The following is an 18,715-nucleotide window of genomic DNA, read 5'->3' as shown; positions in this document are numbered from 1 at the left end:
GCTAACTGGTGGTAGAGACCATTCTCCTGTTCTCTAGCCTCACCTATCATGACTTACAAGATGAAAAAAACCAGTGTCTTATATGCCAGTGCTAGGATACACAACTCAAAAACCAAAAGAGCTTGGTGACCTGCTCCCACTCCGGTTTCAGTCTCCGGAGTCCTTTCCTCTTTCCAGGTGCAGGGTTTACTCATGATTAGAAAATTGCTCACCTTCTTACTGATCCCAGGCCCATCTTAAACAGCTGCAGGTCCCTGCCATGTCTCCCAGCCCTGGAAGTTTCTTGTTCTCCAGGGGCTGCACAAAGGGGCCGTAGGACTGAACCCTCCTGCCTTGCCCTCCTCAGGCTGCCAGGGAAGGGAGCTGAGCCTATGCCAGAGGGTACACGGCACTGCACCACAGCAGCGGTGATGCAGCAGAGGGAAAGCAGCTTCCACCATTCACCCTGCCCAAAGCCCAGTTACAGCATCCTCTCAGGGAGCTTTACTCAAAATTACAGTAAGCTGCAAACATTCCAACAACTCAAGACACTGGATGATCCCCATGCAGCTCAGTTTGCCTTGCAAGCAAAGCCAGGAAAAAGAAACAGGAGTCAGATCCACCAAGGATTGGATTTCAACTTTAATATTCAGCCAGAGGAAGGGGCAGGGGCTGTACAGCTGCTGCTGCAGAGGACAAGCCTTGAGTCACGGCCCGGTCTTTGCTAACCCCTACAGCAGCAGGAGGGGCTCTCCTGAAACTATCTTCTCTGCCTTGTGGAAGCAGGGTAGTAACTTACCTGTATTTGGCTTGCTTCTCTGCAAGAGACTGCAGAGGTGATGAGTCTACAGCACTCTGGAACACCTTATAGCCCCTGCATGGCTGCACAGCAAGGTGATTAATGTTTCCATTCTGAATAAATAGTTACCAGAGAAAAAGACCATTTCCAAACAATTTCTAAACAGAGGACAGCTAGGCAAAGCAATAAGCCTCTGCAATACTAGATGATGCACAATACTATTAAGTCTTCATGAAAAACACGTAGACTAACACCACAGGAAGACTTAGATAGCTACAGACAGGAACATTTATAAATGATAGGATGTCCACAAGCACAGGTCAGGTCCCATCACTTCTCACTACGTTGTAATGGTTGGTATGTGGATTACCCCTGGCCAGAAAGAGCTGCTTGTCAAATAACACTGCTTCATTTTTTAAAATAAGGTAGAGTCAGAGCACAAATTGCCATCAGGTCTATGCCAGTTGTTGCAGATTTTGTCATGGAAGTCTAGGCATTTGATTATGTTTTAAATATCCAGATACCATTTTGGTCACCTAGACTGACTGATTCCTCCTATAGGCAGGTTACTCTATGGAGATGAGTTAATGGATTCTTGTCTTCAGTCTAAAAATAGACGGTCAGGATCCTGCAGGAATGATAAAAACAGTAAATGGAAAAGTTGAGGAAAAAACTCAAAAAAACTACAGACTTCACACAGTTCTATGGCTCTGGATGTATCTGCCTACTTCTCAAAGGAATACAGAAAGGTGTATTTAGTGTTTTAAAGAACATCAGGTATACAAGGTGAATAAGACATGGCTTCATAGAGAGCCCAGAGGCTGAGAGTGGCCAAGGCCCACATCTGTGCCAGTGCACATCAGCTGCAGCTCAGGATGGAAAACTTGTAATGACCTTCATGTTCTTCACAACTCCTGGCTTTGGATGAACTTCTTTCAGGCGAGTCTCTATACCCACTCCGCCATACCACCTGCTTGCTTCAGCCTGAAAAGGTCACCAATGCAGACAGACCACAGCAAACTGTATTTGTGATCAATGTGCTAACCCCATTGATACAAAGTGATTACTAATATTCTCACATAAGCAGTGAGCTGGGCCTTTGGCTTATTTGTCAAAAGTGAAAGGAGCTGGCGCCCAAGTATGTTTTCTTGTGCTTTCAGCTTAGAAGGGAAAAAAAAAAAAAAAGACACTCATGGCCAGTGGGTTCAATAGAAAATAATGGTGATTTCACTGTGTTCCATTAGATAAAAATTAATACCATTGAGCTTGAACTGAGCCTTTGGCTCCTGCACAAGTTCTGAGACTTCCTTCTTTAGAAACGAAAAAAAAATAAATATGCTTCATGCAGAAAATCAAGACAGTGGAATAAGACAGGAGCTGTTGGTAAGATCACCACAAAGCTGCATCAAGCCAAAGAAAGCTTCTCTCTGATACTGAAAAGAATGAATAAAAACTACAAAACCTGAGGTTATAAAAGAGAAGAGGAAAGTCATTCCCCTTCCTTCAAATCAAGAGTGAAGTACAGCAAAGCACAGCATCAGACTAAGCCTTAAGCATGATCAAAACTGGGGGTGGGGGGAGAAAAAAAGAGGAAAAAAATTATCACCAGATCTTTTTAGTGACTCACACCAAGAAATACTTTCTCAACTGCAAAACCCTGAGGTAAGTAGGTAGAAAAGAAGGGGCACATCAGCTGTGGCTCCTTTTGTAATTGTTATTACCAACTGACTGCAGCAAATGTATCAAGCAGGGTTTGTGGTATAGAGGATGGCTTAAAATGGAAGAGATTAATATTTTATACAGTAAAAGTATCGTAAAGATATTTCAAAGGATGGGCAAAACACGCAAACAAAAACACAACTGTGGCCACTTTTAAAAATCTATTTTAAAATCTATTTAAGAGCTGAATTTGTACCCACTGAATATTGTCATGGAGTGCAGTGGCATTATACTCAGACTAAGACAAAGGGTATAAGATTCTAGTCCTAAAATTAATAGCTGTGTTTACAAGCTCTTTAAGATGCTGCCTATTTTTACTCTGTGAATCATTGCCCTTCTTTACAAAGTATATTTCATTAATCTTAGCAATGCACACAAATCTCAGCGGAGTTGCTCTGCTTACATACCAAATCTGAAGTTCTAAGTCTAAACTATTTGTCATAGTATTCAACTTTAATACAATCTGTATTTACTGGAAGATGCCATTTCCTCACATTCTCTTAAATCAAAACAACTGATTCCTGTCAAGCTGTTCCTCTCCCTCTTCCCCCTCCCCAGAGCGAAACAGTAAGACTTATTAAAAGCAAAATTCACCCCTGTGCAAAATTATGCAATCCTGAAAATTAGCTTTATCCTCCAGCTGAACTTCATCTACTAAGATCAAAAGAAACTTCATCTGCAATGATATATTAGAGAAGTTCATACATCGCTTGTGTTTTTTAAAACACACATTCATTGTGATTTGCTATCAACCCAAATTAAAAGATCCAATGGTAATAGTGCAGATCTATGTTAATGAAGAGAAGCGTCTGCAAATCTCATCACATTTTTAATGAAACAAGCAAAACCTCCTTAAAAAAGTCTTCCTCCAATTATCTGCTGAAATTAGGTGTCAGGCCCTCTAACTACTTACACAAAATGCAACTTTCTTTACACAAGCAGGCAAGAGCCTGGGATGTGACGCATTTACTTTCACTGATGAGCAATTGCTCAAATTGCCTCTGTCAACAAATTGTTCACCTTATGGGACTATTCATGTCTGAAATTCATTTATTTACCTGCTTTAGTGTTTATAGGATGGCATCTTCAGCTTGCGCCTGCACTAGCAGATTCACACAGGCAGCATTGCAACCTTCTATGCTCCCTCTTTCAAAACGTGACACCTGAGCGATAACCTCAAACTTGGAGATTAACGAAGGGCAAAGATCAAAGCTTCACCACCTGCCCTCCTCAGTATCTGGCCCTAGAAATGTGCCAGACCTCTCACATTTGGCTCTTCCTTGCACAGAATATACATTTTAACAGAGCATAACATCCAGTATTTCATTCCCCATTTTAATTCCTTCTCAACTCATTGTATTTAAAAACCAAAATATTAAAAAAAATACAAAGTATTTTTGAAAATGTAGGCCAAAGACTCCAAACAAAAGCATGCTCTGTCCTCACCTTGTAAAATATTTCTGGGCTTCTAAACAAGCTTCATGCCTTCACACATCTGGTAAATGTTTGCTTAAAAATATATTCAAACAATCCCTTTGAAAAGGATCTGTAACATATAGACCTGAGCTTCATTTTGGAAGGGTCATTTACATAGCACATCCATAAGTTTTAGAAAGCTGCCTTCTATTTATTCTAAACTTTCCAATTACCAGTTTGTTTATACCAACCACCACAAGGAGGTCTTAGAGAGGTCACTCAAGAAATAATATATTTCTCTATCTGCTTTCCCAACTATGCTCATGGAGCCAGGGTTTACTTCCTTCACTTGACTCCATGAATAATCCCAGTGTCACGGTATTATTCAACCTGTAGGCTGCTAATAAGCGAGAATAAACTATTAGCAACTTGAAATCATAGCAAGGTTAAACATTAAAGCGTTGTGCAGGCGTATTACGCCATTACTTTTAGGCAATCTGTTTGCAGTGCAGACTGCCACGGAAGGCTTGTGAGCAGAGCGCGGCTCATACCTGTGCTACACACATTGGCACTCATTCGAGGCATCTAATATTTATGATATACGGTAAGAGAGATGTGTTTCCCATGAGAGCTGGAGGCAAACAGCATCCCAAAGAAGGAAGAGAAAACAATATGCTGAATCCATCAAAGTTTGTTACTTCATAGACTTCACAGCCAAATAAACAATTTGCAGCTGGAGGTCTGCATGAGCCAGAATAACAAACGTCCCAAGACCTGCTAGAAATTTCAGATTAGGGTGTCTGACAAGAGAGGTTGATCCTGTGCACATATGCATGGACAGAGGTAAGTATTTAGAGAACAGGTCCTGAGGAATAATTACCTGAAACCACCTTTCCCCCCCGCCCCCTCCCCAGGACTGGCAGAGTTTGGGGCCAGAGGGGGAGGTTTGGGTTGGGTTTATTTTTAATCACGTTATGGCCAGTGGTCTACTGGTATGTATCAGGCTCCTCCATAGCATTAGAAGTGATCACTGACCATATGACAGCCTCAGATGGTCAGAGATTTGATGAGTAAATTTGAACAGTGCCCATTTTAAGTGTTCACCTGGGACAACCCTGATTTTTTTTCCAATCCTCAGACGTCACAGGGATGGCTCCTTCGAATACTGCCATCAGCTGGCAAATTCCAACATTTCTCATTCACAGGTTTTTGCTTTTCTTCTCCACCTCTAGAACAAGTTGGCTGTAGTCAAAGCTGCTTGGGCAGGTGACACTTTTGAAGAGTGTTTTTCTGGCAATGACCTTCACAACAACTCTTAAGAAACTAAACTGTTTCTGGAGAGGAGACCCTGTTGTGAGTCAGTAGCCATTGACAGGATGGGAAATCAGGGATAAGAATCTGACAGTGGAGCGAGGCTGCTAGTGGGGTGCCACAGAGATCTGCAACAAGACTCAGACTATTCAGTGTATTCATAAATGGTCTGGAAAAGAGATAAATAGCAAGATGACATTTGCTGCCAAGATTAATTTCTTCAGGACTGTTGTAACAAAAACAGCCTGCGAAGAGTTGCAGGAGTATGTTGCAGTATTGAATCACTTAAGAGTTAGAAAAAAAAAGATATTAAATTCTGTGTCAGCACAGTATTGCGCATGAAGGAAAACAACTCTTGCTATATACACCAAATGACGGGCTCTAAATTAAACATTGCAGCTCAGGAGACAAATTTCTGAGGTCGCTGTCAGTAGGCCTAGTAATGAATACTTGCGACAGTGGGGAGAAAAAGCAAACAAACATCAAGTTAAGACTGTGACAAGAACAAAGTATGAAGTGGTCAGCACCACTGTGCCACTGCCCGTGGTGCACACACACACTGTGTGGTTTTGGTCAGCCATTTCAGAAAGGATACCTAATTAGAAGATGCAAAGGGACAGAGATGATAAGACTTGGACCTCTCTGCCTGGAGAAAGACTACTATGGGTTATAAAATCATGAATAACCTAATAGAAATTAGGGCAGAAGCAATTAAATCAACGCGTTAAAACCAAAACAAGAAGACACAGAAGTATTTGACTGATTTGCAGATAATTCCCTTTCTTTCCCCTCCAAGACACTTCCACGTCTTCACAATGACTGCTTTCTGAGGATGCCAAAACATAAGTCATACATCAACTGAGAATCTCTCATGAAGGGAACACATGTGGGGAAGTTTGCATGCTTTTGTTACATGATGGAACTCATTGCCACAGGAAGCTGCTCAGGCCAAAATTATAAATGTGGTCAAAAAATGGATTAAATAAATTCATAAAGGACAGATCCCTCTATTAAGTACCATAGGGCAAAGCCACCTTCTGCTCAGGAAGTCCCTGGAGTGGGAGGCTGAAAAGATAGGCTTGGGGAAGGATTGTTCTATCCATGTCTTTCCACAAGCACCTGCTGCTACTCATTGTCAGTCAATGACATGTGGCAAGAGGCAGCTTTACTCCAAACGTTTTTCTGTTCTATTACCAGCTCTCCAAACCAGAGAGCTGAAGGATGTTTTTGCTGGTTTGGTTTTTTTTTTTAATTCCTATGTCTCTCATTGAGGAAATAGTGAAAGGTGATGCACACACTAAATGCACAAGGCTTCCAGGAAAGGTGTATTGTAACCTTGAGAGAAGCTTACATCATACATAAGTCAACTGGACAGTTCTTTCTAAAACTTAGCGGCTGGTGAAGTAAACAAAGCACAAACTTTCCCAGATGTGCGTTTCATGAGGAATTCTCAATCAACATCTGATTTATAACTTGGCATCCTTAGAAAACTCGAAATCATGATTCAGAGATGAAATGTAAGTGTGGAATTGCTATGGAGGGAGACAGAAAGGGTTTATTCATAGATTAGTCCAGACTCCTGTATTTGTAAGCTTTTTCACTGCTTCCAAGTGTTGCACTGGACAATCATTCTTCCTTTAATAGTAAATAGATTAAGGCTGAGTGTTCAGATTATCTTAATTTTCCATAACTATTAGCCAAGTAAAATTTCCTCTGCAAAACTTGTGGGGTAAGCAACTGTATTTTTGCATCATGCTTCGCAACAAAAGAGGAGAGGCAGGTTGTTCCATTGGATTTCTGCTGGAGAAAGGTTTGCCATGCAAGTAGCACGATCACTCCTATAGAAAGCAACCCTGTTGATTTTTACTGTGCTTATCACTAGAATCTCTCCTGCTGGACCAAAGGCAACCAACTTCATAGAGACCCAGAGCACTGGAAAATAAAGAAATAGTCTGTAACAACCAAAACTAAAGAAGATGGAAGAAGCTACAGTGGCTGAAAGGAATTCCCAGTCTAATCTTCATCCCCAGTAAGAAACAAAACCAAACCCATGAGGGAACAGAAGGAAAGCAATAGGAAGATGAAATCAGCAGAAACCTAAGACAAAATTGAATGACAGGCATTGAACAGCACCAATATGAAATATATATCTCTCTCTTCCACATATTTTGGCAACCTTGGTTAAATGATGATTTAGCGTAGCATCCATTCTTTACAACTCATCTGTCTGTTAAAGATGTCAGTTCCCTTGCACTGCCTATGGGAGTATTCTGACAGAAGGGTCACCCATTGCTGTTGTTTTCACTTGGCATCATTGACATCTTCCCTTTGTTTCTGAATCTCTTCTTCCAGCTGCATTTCTTTTTTTTTTTTCTTTTTTCACAAGATGAGATTCTCCATCAGTGCCTTCTGCAGATGCTGCCAAATGAACGCAACTGTAACGTCACAGAGTTTCTCCAATCTCCTTGCAGTTAGTCCCTTTCCTGGAACACACTAGATGGCTAGATAGACTTGAGGGAGCACACTCAGTCAGGCAGAGTCTAAAGCTTTCATTGTAAATAAAGACTTCCCATAGCATCATGAAGGTTTCCCATAACACATGCACAGGGTGGGGGGAAAAAAAAAGAACAACTTCAGTCATTTTAGATAGGAGCCTTGTCACACAGACTAAACACTGACCGAAGAACAACTGAGGATAATACAAGAGAGAAAATACATAAAGCCTTAGATGTGTCCCGTAAACTGACATTTAATCCTAGCTAATTAAGTATGTTCTAAACAGTACATCAAAGACTTCTCAAATTCAAAGGTGGTGTCAGAAACAGAGGACAGGAAAAATAAACTAGAAAGATTAGAAAAGTGGGAAGAATAAAATATGGGAATTTTGATCTAGAAAAAAAAATTTAGACTACTGCAACAAAGAGAGGAAACAAAATCATCCAAATTTATTCACTGGAAGAACGATGCTAGGAAAAGGGGAATGGTCCAGGAGCATTGGGAACTAGTAAACAGCATCCCAGAAGTTACTGTGCTACATGCCCACACAAGGTAGAGGTTGGCTCCAAGTAGTTAAGCAAAAGAGGTACTGTACCAAAAAGAAGGTAACTTCTAGAACTTGTAACATAACCTCAGCCTGCCAGGAGAAGCCAAGCTCACAGTGAAATCATGCATTCAATGGGATCCAAGATAATACTCAACCAATGCAAAAATAGCTGCTACTGCTTATCAACTGCCTCTTCAGCATCCTCAGGACAACAGGGAACTCCAGAAGCAGCCTCACTGATGGAAACTACTCAGAAATACCCTGATGTACCCCCCTCAGTGCTGCCTCTTCCCCAGGGCCCCTCCCCGTTTGACCAGCTATTTCAGCTGGTTTTGAGGTGGGCTGGGGTAAGGAGCAGATTCAGAGTGCCTGCACAGCCAACTCTGTCCCTAGGCACACCTCCTGGGAACCCACTGCTGGGAGGGAACTTGACCTGAGGACTGACCTTGACCTGAGGACTGATTGTACAAAATTTGAGGTGGACCATCCAAGCTGACGGGCTGGAAGAAGGAAAGAACAAAACCTGTTAAACTTGGCAAGATTATAACTGATGAGAAACAGAAAGTACCTGGAGAATGAAAACTGTATAAAAGGGATTAGATGAGTAAGGAGATGAGAGTAAAAAAAAATTTAAACAGAAATATCAAGATTTCTTGGACTGCAAGAAAAATCTTCAAGAGACCAACCCATAAATGGTGTCATTTTTATACCAAAACTGTTTCAAACCTTAAAATGCATGGAGAACAAGAAAATGACATAGTAGGCCATTCCCAAAGGCTGCTACTAGTTTGTTTCACCTCAATTATGTTGGTGCAGTTTTCTGGCTGGAACAGCACTGCAGCAGTGAGAACTGACTGATCCCTGAGCACAAGCAAGCTGCATTTCCAACCACCAAGTGGTCCCCCCATGAAGTCCATGGGGGGACTCATGCATAGTAAGCACACCTCTAGGTGCTGGAAATGATGGATATACAAATTTTGCAGCCTTCACTGTGCCACTGAGAAGTTAGCTGTGAATAACTATTTTCATCCTAGAGCACAGCCACCCTTCCTTCATTAATATTATTTGTATTATTCACTCCCAGGTCCAAATTAAGTCTCGAGAACTTCTCTGTATTTCTACTCCTTTTAGTCTGCCCTTCTTTCCTGAATAAATGCTTGTGACAGTTTTTCAACTATATCTGAAGACACATTATATGAGCTAGGAGCAGCTGAGCCAATTCTACAGACTTTGAAGCCTCATCCATCTTCCCCCTCACCTGTGTTTTGTTCCATCCTTTCATTTTAACAGGCAACTCTATAGATTTATTTTCTTTCAAAATTAAGTAAAATACCCATCATCTTTGCAATATTTTCTTTAGAATATTTACTTTAATTTTGGTTTCCCTGCCTAATCTCTCTCACAAAGCAGTATGCATTTTTAAATCTTCCAAGCAAAATAATTACAAAGATAATCCAGCTGAGTGTAATCAAACTGCAGGGTTCTTTATTTTCCTGGCCTTTTAATTTAATTTCACATCCTGTGGTCTTAAAGAAATATTAGGATTATATCATCTTGTTATCATTTAGATCATGTGCCTGTAAAAATAAGGAGCAGTCAATTCTTACCCACTGCTACACAGAGAACTCATACAGCGTATAGAATATTTTTGAAATAGAGATCCAGGGGAATATCTCACAGATGAGCACAAGTTAGATCCTTAACTCCCATTTTCATTGACAAAAAAAAAAAAGGATGAAAGGGTTGCATTTCCTATCCAGAACCCTTGTTTATTTGGTTGGATTTGACTAATATTTTATAAAGACAGTAACTGCTTTGATAAAATAATTTGCTTTTAAACTTTTTCAATGCACCAATATGGATCCTGACATGATTTTGAGAATATTTCAGCTATGGAAATAATCCCATTGACTTTAGCACCACTACTTGCACTTAAATTAGAGCTTCAGTAGCTTTCTTTGGATCAATACAAACCAGAAGTCATTCACAGAGTAACACTGGCATAAAAATAGTATAGGAGAAGAATCAACTACATGCCTAAATACATGTCAGCCAAGCAATAATACTACAACTTCTGTCTCTACACATGCAGAAGGACCCTGACTGCATCCTAGCATTCAGCTTTTATGAGAATCAGAGCACATAAGTATTAATAAGTCTGAATACACGATTGGAGCTTCAGACCCTTCACTGCAAGCATCAAAGCCCTCAGCACGCAGATGTTCATCTTTTGAGTTGGGGAAAGATAAATCATTAGCAGATCTTAGCTAGCAAAGCAGTACCTGGAAAGGGAGCTCATCTTCCAAGAAGCAAGACTGAAATGATGCAGGGATGGGTTTTTTTGTTTGGTTTGGTTTTTGGGTTTTTTTTTTCCCCAAGTAGTAACCCATTGTACTGTCTGCAGGTATAAAGGAAAAAGTAAGCAAGGTCAGCCACTGAACAGGTATAACATACCCCCAGGGTCTAGAAACAGCAGAGTCAGAGCTGTTGCATTCCTCTTTAGCTGTTTCTTCTTCACTGCCTTCAAAATGGGGCAGTGCACACCCATGCACCCACTCACTGGTGCCAAAGGCATGGACAGTTGTGGTGGTGCCCATCTCAGGGCGAGACTGTGGTTGAGGCTTTCATTCTGGAGCTGTCCATCACAGACACACACCTTAGTTTGGTCCAAGTGCTGCTGGCCTGGTAACACTCTCAGTAGAGCATCCCTAAAACCACCTCCTTCAGACATTTTTGCCTAAATTACCTCAGAATATTCCTAATTAATACAAAAAGCTAGATACAATCACAAAATTGTGTCTATGTCTTGTACAAATACTGAAAATTATTTTCCGAGTGGACAGTTTCAGCAACACTAAGTTAAAACCTTCTCAGAAAAGGAACATATTGATAACAAAGACAGGCAGTCTCTTCCTAGATTTATTTGCACTCGAGGAAAGCAATCACATGAGATTAATGGAGCAGCTGTAAGTAGCTCTATTCAAACCTCCATAGTTAACATTTGTTCTAGAAGTTTTACTAGCTAATAGCTTCGATGTGTTAATAACCTGAGAGACCATCACAGCTCAGTACTAAATATTTTTTAAAATGCGTACGAGCCCAACAGGCTAGATAGCAATTAGGTCATAACACCACAGTTCCACAGCAGCAACGCACATGAAGGGACATAGTCCCCTCTTCAGTAATGAAGTTTGGGTGGAAGAACTCTTGGTTCGTCCAGCACTGCCACACCCCAGGACCTGCTGCCCATGACTGCAAACTGGTGCAGGTGACCACAGGGAGAACCCCAGAAAAACAGAGTGCCCACCAAGGGCACAGCTGCAGCAGTTCTAACTTGCTCTACATCAGCCCTGCTATTAAAAAAAAAAAAAAAAAACACAAACCACCAAACATGGAAAGGGATTTGAAGCCAGTTCTACACACAGACACATACCCACACAGACACACACACTTGCTCTAAGCCAGGTATGGCTACAGAAATAAGTCCCTTCTGTAAAAGGAGATCTTGAAGTCATCAGAGTTACACATTCATTTCACAAAGGCCTGAAGAATGCTGTTTTCTGAATTTCCTTGATTAAAATACAATGAAACATTCTGGACTCTTCTGGATATCTTTTTTCCCCAGAAAGAAATGGTTGCAGGCTTGAAAAGAAATCTCCTTTTTTTAAAAACTACTGCTTAAAAGCACCCTGTTGCATCTGAAGTAATGGCCGATTCCATTCTTGAAATATTTTTTTAAAGCTATTGCAGTGGTGAGAGCTTCTCTTGAACTCCAAAAAGAAAACTAAACTGAGTCACTGCACGCAAGCTTCCTCCACTTAGAGAGACAACATTTTCTTTACAAAGCACTTTGTTTTTATATCAAGGGATGCAGGACAGGACCTTAGATTCTGCATTCAAAGCACTGGTTAATGAAGTCGCTAAAGTTAAGTTGCAATAATCATATTCTCCACAGGGTTTTGGCTGTCACTATAGTCACCTTCTTTCCTTCAAAATATGCTTTTCATTGTTCTATGGCCCTTTTTCCAATTGCTCTGCAGCCAAGTTCTTGGAAAGCAATCACGCTTCTTGTTTAGGATTTATTGCTAGTCTTTTGCCAACAAGGACAAGCACAAATCTCGCCTGTGATCATCCTGAAAAAGCAAGCTAAAAATACAGCAATTTATGAACAGGCACATTTTGCATGTTACATGGCATCAGTGTGCACTCATCACAAAATTCTGAGAGATTTTATATATAAAGATGTTGCCCCTTTTGGCTAGACTGATCAAAGGCTCTGATTGGGTGCCATAAATAAGCTTATTTTATAATTCCACTCTACCTAAAAAGGAGAAAAAAAAAAATCTATTTGCATTGTGTTTTAGTGGTTGCAAGTTGATTTTTTCTTTCTTTTTACCAGGTTTACATGGTAAACTTTGCACTTTAGAAACCCCAGGTCTGAGGAAAACAATAGTTTATCTTCCAAATCAGCTGTTTAAAAGCCATAACCATGATGACTAATTTAACTATCACTAAAAATTTGAAGTGGTGGAAATTGTCTGTTTGTACAAATTTGCAAAGGATTTTGAAATTTCAGAGTCAAGTGGTATTTGGGTTTTAAAATGTGTTTCAGCTTGTCTAAGAAAGTTCATGTCCACAGAAGCAGCAAGTAACAAGAGGGAAGAGTGATCCTATGGCTAGGAAAGAATGGATCATGAGGAAGAGTATCCAGGTAATCACCATGCCTTGGCCGTGCTTATTTGACCATAATGTTTGTTTTTCATATAAACATCATAGTTTAATCATCAGCCTCTTTGAAAGACTTGTCTTTTATCAGCTTATTGTTTTTGACAGGCAGGGGAAAATTCATGATTCTCCAGATGTGTTTTAAGTCTTCCCTCGGTTAGGGCTGTTAAAGTTCCTCTGAAATGTTGGGAGACTCAGTCCTTGGTCTTTCCTGGACCCCTCCATTGGCTCCTTGGTTCTAATGATGTCCTCTGTCAAGCAACCTTAAATTGGGAAAATTAATTGGGATTCATTCACCAACCTGGATTCGTTGCTAGCAGCACGGTGTATCTCCATTACCAACAGCTAGATGGTTCTGTGGTTCAGACATCATTGCTGAGACACAGAAACAAGAAGGCTCATGAAAAGATCCAAATAAATGTTTCACCACCTCATAAGTTGGGGGTCTTACTCAACCGAGAATGACTGCAATTATTATTTTGTTTTTCTTTTTATGATTCTCATCTTTCTTGTCTTCCCTTCTCTGTTTATTCTTTTCCCCAGGCAATATGAGATAGTCCCAGATACCTATTTGGTTCCTATAATTAAACCAGATGTATTTTCTATTCAGTCCTAAGAGGGACTAGTGATTTGTGAAATGGGATTTTGCACCCAAGAAATGAGAAATGATAATTGAGGAAACAGCATAAATTTGTTCCTAATAAATTATAAACAAATTTTCAAATGCAATAAAGCTCCATTTTTTACGCATTCAGACTGGCAGACTTGTGAGTATAACAAGTAACTCATGTAATTTTGAGTCAAAAACTTCATATTCTGCAAAAAGATGAAGATTTCCTGAAATTTATTCTCTGTTCAAAATTATTCCATGAAATACATTTTTGATGTGAACTGCATTTATTCTTTTCATTGCTCTAATAAGATTACTCATGTATCACATGGCATCAGTTAATTCTGGGTGTGCTTCTCGTCATAATCGTCAGGATTCAAGTGCAAGTATTTGTACAACAGTTATAAAACTTGCTTCCTGGTATTTCAGCTAAAAAATTCACTTTGCATCGGGGCTTGCTTTAGAACAAACTTAGTCACAAAGGAACTTACACAAGGGATCACAGAAAGAAAAAAATGCTACCAAGGCCAAAGCAAATGAGTTGCAAAAATTAAACCAATATTTGCTAGAAAATGTTTGTGGTGGTCACTCAGCCCTACTTCTGAGTCCCTTACAAAAGTCCTCACTGCTGGACTCTTGTGTTGCAGGTCTACCTAAACCTCACTTTGAGACTAATCTGAAATTTCCCTTTTGCTACTGATATTGAGTTTGTGTTCCCCCTGCAACTGTGATAAAAATTCTGCTTTTGCTAACGTCTGCAGAGTGGATCCCATCATTTTCCTTCTTCTGACGTTAAGTACCACATCGCAGGCACCAACCAGCACGTAATTGAGCTAATACAGCTTTTACTTTTGACTTAGCAAGTGGAAACACACATGCACGTACTTGGCTTTGGCTACATGTTCACCCAGCTAAATCTATTGATGGAGCCTGCAGGACCTGGAACAAACATTTTTAGATACCATAATCCTCAATATATTAATTATTTTTTACTTTTGGTCTTCCATATGCTGTCCATCATCTTCCTCTGCAATGACATCCACCTACATTACTCCCTGCAAATTTTAAAAATACTTCACTCACAGCAGCTTGCAGCGATAACTAAAAATGTGGAAGCGTACGCAATACAGGCATAATACTTGTGGCTGTGATGTCAGGTACATAACTTGCCCTCTGTTCTTCATTTCAAAAAATTTCACACCCCCTCCAAAAGAGCTTTAAAAATAAATAAGCACCAGGCCTCAAAAAAATGTTGTTGGAGCTTCATTCGCGGTTAAAAGAAAAGTTGGAATATAGTTTGGAGTAAATCTTGATAAAGTTCTGCCATTTGGATCATAGCTAACAGCTTCTTTAATATGACTTTAATACAATAAAACAGTGTTACCGTTATCATCTTGCTGAGGATGGTAGAAAAAGGCCATAAAACTGAGTGGCACACTTAAAATTACTTGCAAAAAATTGGCTCTCTGAAAACAACACACAATAACTGTAATTAATACCAGTCCTTTAAAGTATTCCTCAAGTCTACTGAAATCCAAACTAGTATTGTATTGCTGGTAGCAACAACCGCATCCTAAACAATATTAAAAATGACAACAGAAAATAAAAATGCTCCATCAGAAGTCAGAAAGTTACAATTCACTGATCTGCTGAATGGAATAACACCTTTGCCCTTATTATTTATAGAGCTTTTTTGGGAGGATCTCAGGACTTTACTCTTTAGCTAAGCCTCACAAGTTCAACAGCCCATGAGTTATATAAACATTATTTTACGGCTTGAACTATTTTCCCAGCAAAAGGATCACTCCAGGGGAGGGCTAGTTGAATTATTCCTTTTACAAAACCAATATTGCTTTACTGGTGCTTGCATAGCTTCAGAGTGAAGTCCACCCGAGCGGTCCCCGGCCTCGGTAGCTGTTCCAGGCACTTCAGAGGACAGTGGGGCGGGGGGGGGGGGAGGAAAAAAAAAAAAAAGGCTGCAGGTTATACCGCACCTAAAAATGCCCAGTCTAGCAAGTATTTTCAGGGACTAGAAGTTTGAATAAAGGCTTGGGAAAGGGTCTGTTGTTAAACAGTAAGCAAGTAAATAAATACATACATAAACCCGGGTTGCAGCCGGCAGCAAACGCTCGCATCCCGGCCGCGATGCTGCAACCGGGGGACGTGTTGCTTGTGCGCGGCGTGTCCCACCCAGCAGAGCGCGGTGCGGGGGGATGCTCCCGGAGGAGCGGGGAGCACCGAGCCCCCGCCGCGGGCAGCGCCCGGCTCCGCGCCCGCGGTGAGATCTCCTTCGTGCGCGGAGGGAGGGCAGCACGTCCGTTCCACACCCCCCCCGCCGCGAAGAGAGGGAGAAAAACCCAGCGATCCCGATCTGCCGGCAGTTATCGGGGCTCGGATTTGCAGGTTTCGGGGCGGGGGGGGGGGGGGGGGGGGAAGATGTTCGAGAGAGCCCCGCGGCGCGGCCGGCACCCGAGCGTATATTTAACGCGCACCGTGCGGAGCGGCGGCGGCACCGGCATCCCCCGGAGCATCCAACCGCCCGGCCACGGCGGCTGCCGCGGGGGAGGGCGGCGGGGGGGAGGCAGCTCCCCAACACCTCCCACCCCCCCAGTCCAGTCCAGCGAGCTCCCCGCCGCCGGCCCCGCTGCCAAGCGGGGCTCCCCGGGGCAGCCGCAGGCTGGGGGCTGAACCCCCCCGGCCCCTCCGCCCGGCTCCGGCTGGGGACAAACACACTCGCAACAATGGGCATGTTTGCAGCAACATGATATCACCTAATAACGCCGAATAAGGCAATGACTGTACGTTGGGGCGATACGAGCCTGCCGGGCTCACCACACGGCGCGGAAAGCTATTTGCAGATTTGCTAAGCCCTTTTGAATGAATGCATCTGCAGCTGACCTTTAACAATAGACGCTGAAATAGCACAATCTGTGGGACCAGATTTGAGGTGGGGGGGAGGTGGGGGGGGGGGGGGGGGAAAGGGAAGGAAGAGATGGGTGAATATTGTAATCTCTGCAATCTCATTCACTTCCTTTCCCAAACCTCCGCACGCAGCGGGGGAAAGCGCTATTTTCCTTTTCAACGAGGGTTCTCCCTCCAACGACCCGTTTTTCCACGGCCACATGGCACCCCGAAAGCCGCCGCCGGCGGGACCGGGCGCGCAGCCCCACGGGCATCGCTCGGCGGAGGGGCGACTGCGACAAGGATGCTCCAGCCCCCCCCCAGCTCACCTCCTCCTTGCCCTGCCCTCCCCGCCCGCCGCTCTCTCACCTTCCCTGGCTTTCAGCAAGACGGTGTTGGCAACGATGTTTTCCAGCTCCATTGACGAGCTCGGGCAGCGTAGGCAGGCAGGGCACTGCAGCAGGACGTCACTCCCGAGATGCGGAGTCTCCGGGCGACCACTCGCCTCCTGCCCCTAGCGCCTTATCCCCCCGTGCATGATCCCTGCCTTCCTCCTCCTCCTCCTCCTCCTCCGCCTCCCTCCTCCTCCTCCTCCGCGCTCCCCCGGGCGGAGCCGGCGCTCCCCGCGCTATCTGCTCCCGCGGCGCCCCACTCCGCTACTCCATCCTCCTCCTCCTCCGCCCCGCGGGCTCCCCGGTGGTTTGAGGGCTCGGGCGCTCCTGCCTCCCTCCCCCGGGGGTGTGGCACCGCGGAGCGGCCCCGCGCAGGCGCCATCCCCGCCGCCGCCAGCTCCGCGGGGCCGGGCACGCCGGGACGTGTAGTCCTAGAGCGGCCCCCACCGCACCTGGCGTCGGTTCCGCGGCCGCGCAGCGGCGCCGCGGAGGGGCGGCGAGCGCCCGCCCAGGGGAGGGAGCGGGCGTGGAGACGGGCCGGCCGGAGCGTCCCTGGGCGGTGGGAGCCGGTGGGGGGCGAGGAGTGGAGGGCATGGGGGCGGGGGGGAGGGTTCGTCGCGGCGGGAGCCCGCGGAGCGATGCGCGGAGCGATGCGCGGGGCTCCCCGCGGCGCGGCCCCGACGGCGGCGGCGCGGCTCAGCGCAGCCCTGGGGACGGGCGCCACCCCGCGGCGGCGGAACCGGACCGGCCCCGCACCCCCGGGGCTCGTCCCCGCCTCACAGGTGCCCACACCCGAGCGAAGGAATCCCCCCAAACCCGGCAGATTTCTTCTTCATCCCCCGCCCCGCTGCGCTGCGCTGCGCGCCCTCCTCCTCAGGCTGGAGACACGGGCTTCTCCCCTTCCTGCGGGTGTTAGAAGTCCCCGAAGGAAGTACCCGAGGGAATCCCATCTTTTCTGCCACACCAGGTTTTTTTATCCTGGTAAGCAGTTGCGTGAGACATCAGCCACTTGTGGAAAGTTTGTGAATTTTAAGTGCTACATTACAACATAAATTCTCTTCCATCTATATAGGACAGATGCTCGTGTCAGCATGATTCTGATTTTCCTGGCAACGGGGTAGATTGATTCAGCAGGTCAAGCACAGAAAGAGGAATAAAACCGACCCATTACTCTCACTTACACTCTTCCCCCATCTATATTTGCATTGATTAAACTCACGTGAAGCAAATCGAATTAACATGCACTTTCTTGTAAGTGGAGCATAGGCACTACTTTTTCTTTTTTCTTCTTTTTTTATTGTACCAATCATATTTCTACGACCAGGTAGAAATGACTTGCAATAGCAGACCTTGCACACTGCCTAGAACACATTTTCTGAACCCAGGAAATAAATGAGAAATGCATTTAATGAGTAATACCTTTGGCATTAGGATAAAATGGCTACAATAAATGCCTTTTGTACCTGATTAAGTGTCAAGGGTTAGAACTTTGAAAGTTATTGTGCATAGCTGGTGGCACTGCTACGTACAATCTTCCACATCATCTCTCCTATTGCTTCAGAAAGTGTTCAGCCTCTGGAAGCCCTGCCATGTTGTTGTTCCTTTCCTTGTAATGCCAAGTTCTATATAGCAGCAGTTGTGTCTGTAAGTACCGGAAGATTTTTCTCTGATTAAATAATTCTTAAGGGAAAAATTGCTTCCTGGAAACCAGAGCCTTAGCACAGAGATGAGGTTCCTAAGGAGTGTCTGCCCTGCTTGTTGTTTGACCACTTGTGTGCAAGAACTGATGCTGCTTGCAAGCAGAGCACACGACACTCAGG

At 43.7% G+C, this 18,715-nt stretch overlaps 1 protein-coding gene across 2 annotated transcripts in view; it reads right to left on the bottom strand.

The window, feature by feature from the left end:
• The window catches only part of GRK5 (G protein-coupled receptor kinase 5), a 160,434-nt gene extending 143,373 nt beyond the window's left edge, over nt 1-17,061 (bottom strand). For both annotated transcript variants that reach the window (XM_074831393.1, XM_074831394.1), the window contains exon 1: nt 16,873-17,061. In XM_074831393.1, coding sequence (XP_074687494.1) covers nt 16,873-16,924 — 52 coding nt within the window. In that variant the 5' untranslated portion in view covers nt 16,925-17,061. The remainder of the gene's footprint in view (nt 1-16,872) is intronic.
• Between the last annotated feature and the right edge of the window lie 1,654 nt (nt 17,062-18,715).

The sequence above is a fragment of the Strix aluco genome, chromosome 7, assembly GCF_031877795.1.
Source record: "Strix aluco isolate bStrAlu1 chromosome 7, bStrAlu1.hap1, whole genome shotgun sequence".
NCBI lineage: Eukaryota > Metazoa > Chordata > Aves > Strigiformes > Strigidae > Strix > Strix aluco.
This window is presented reverse-complemented; position numbering and strand designations above follow the sequence as displayed.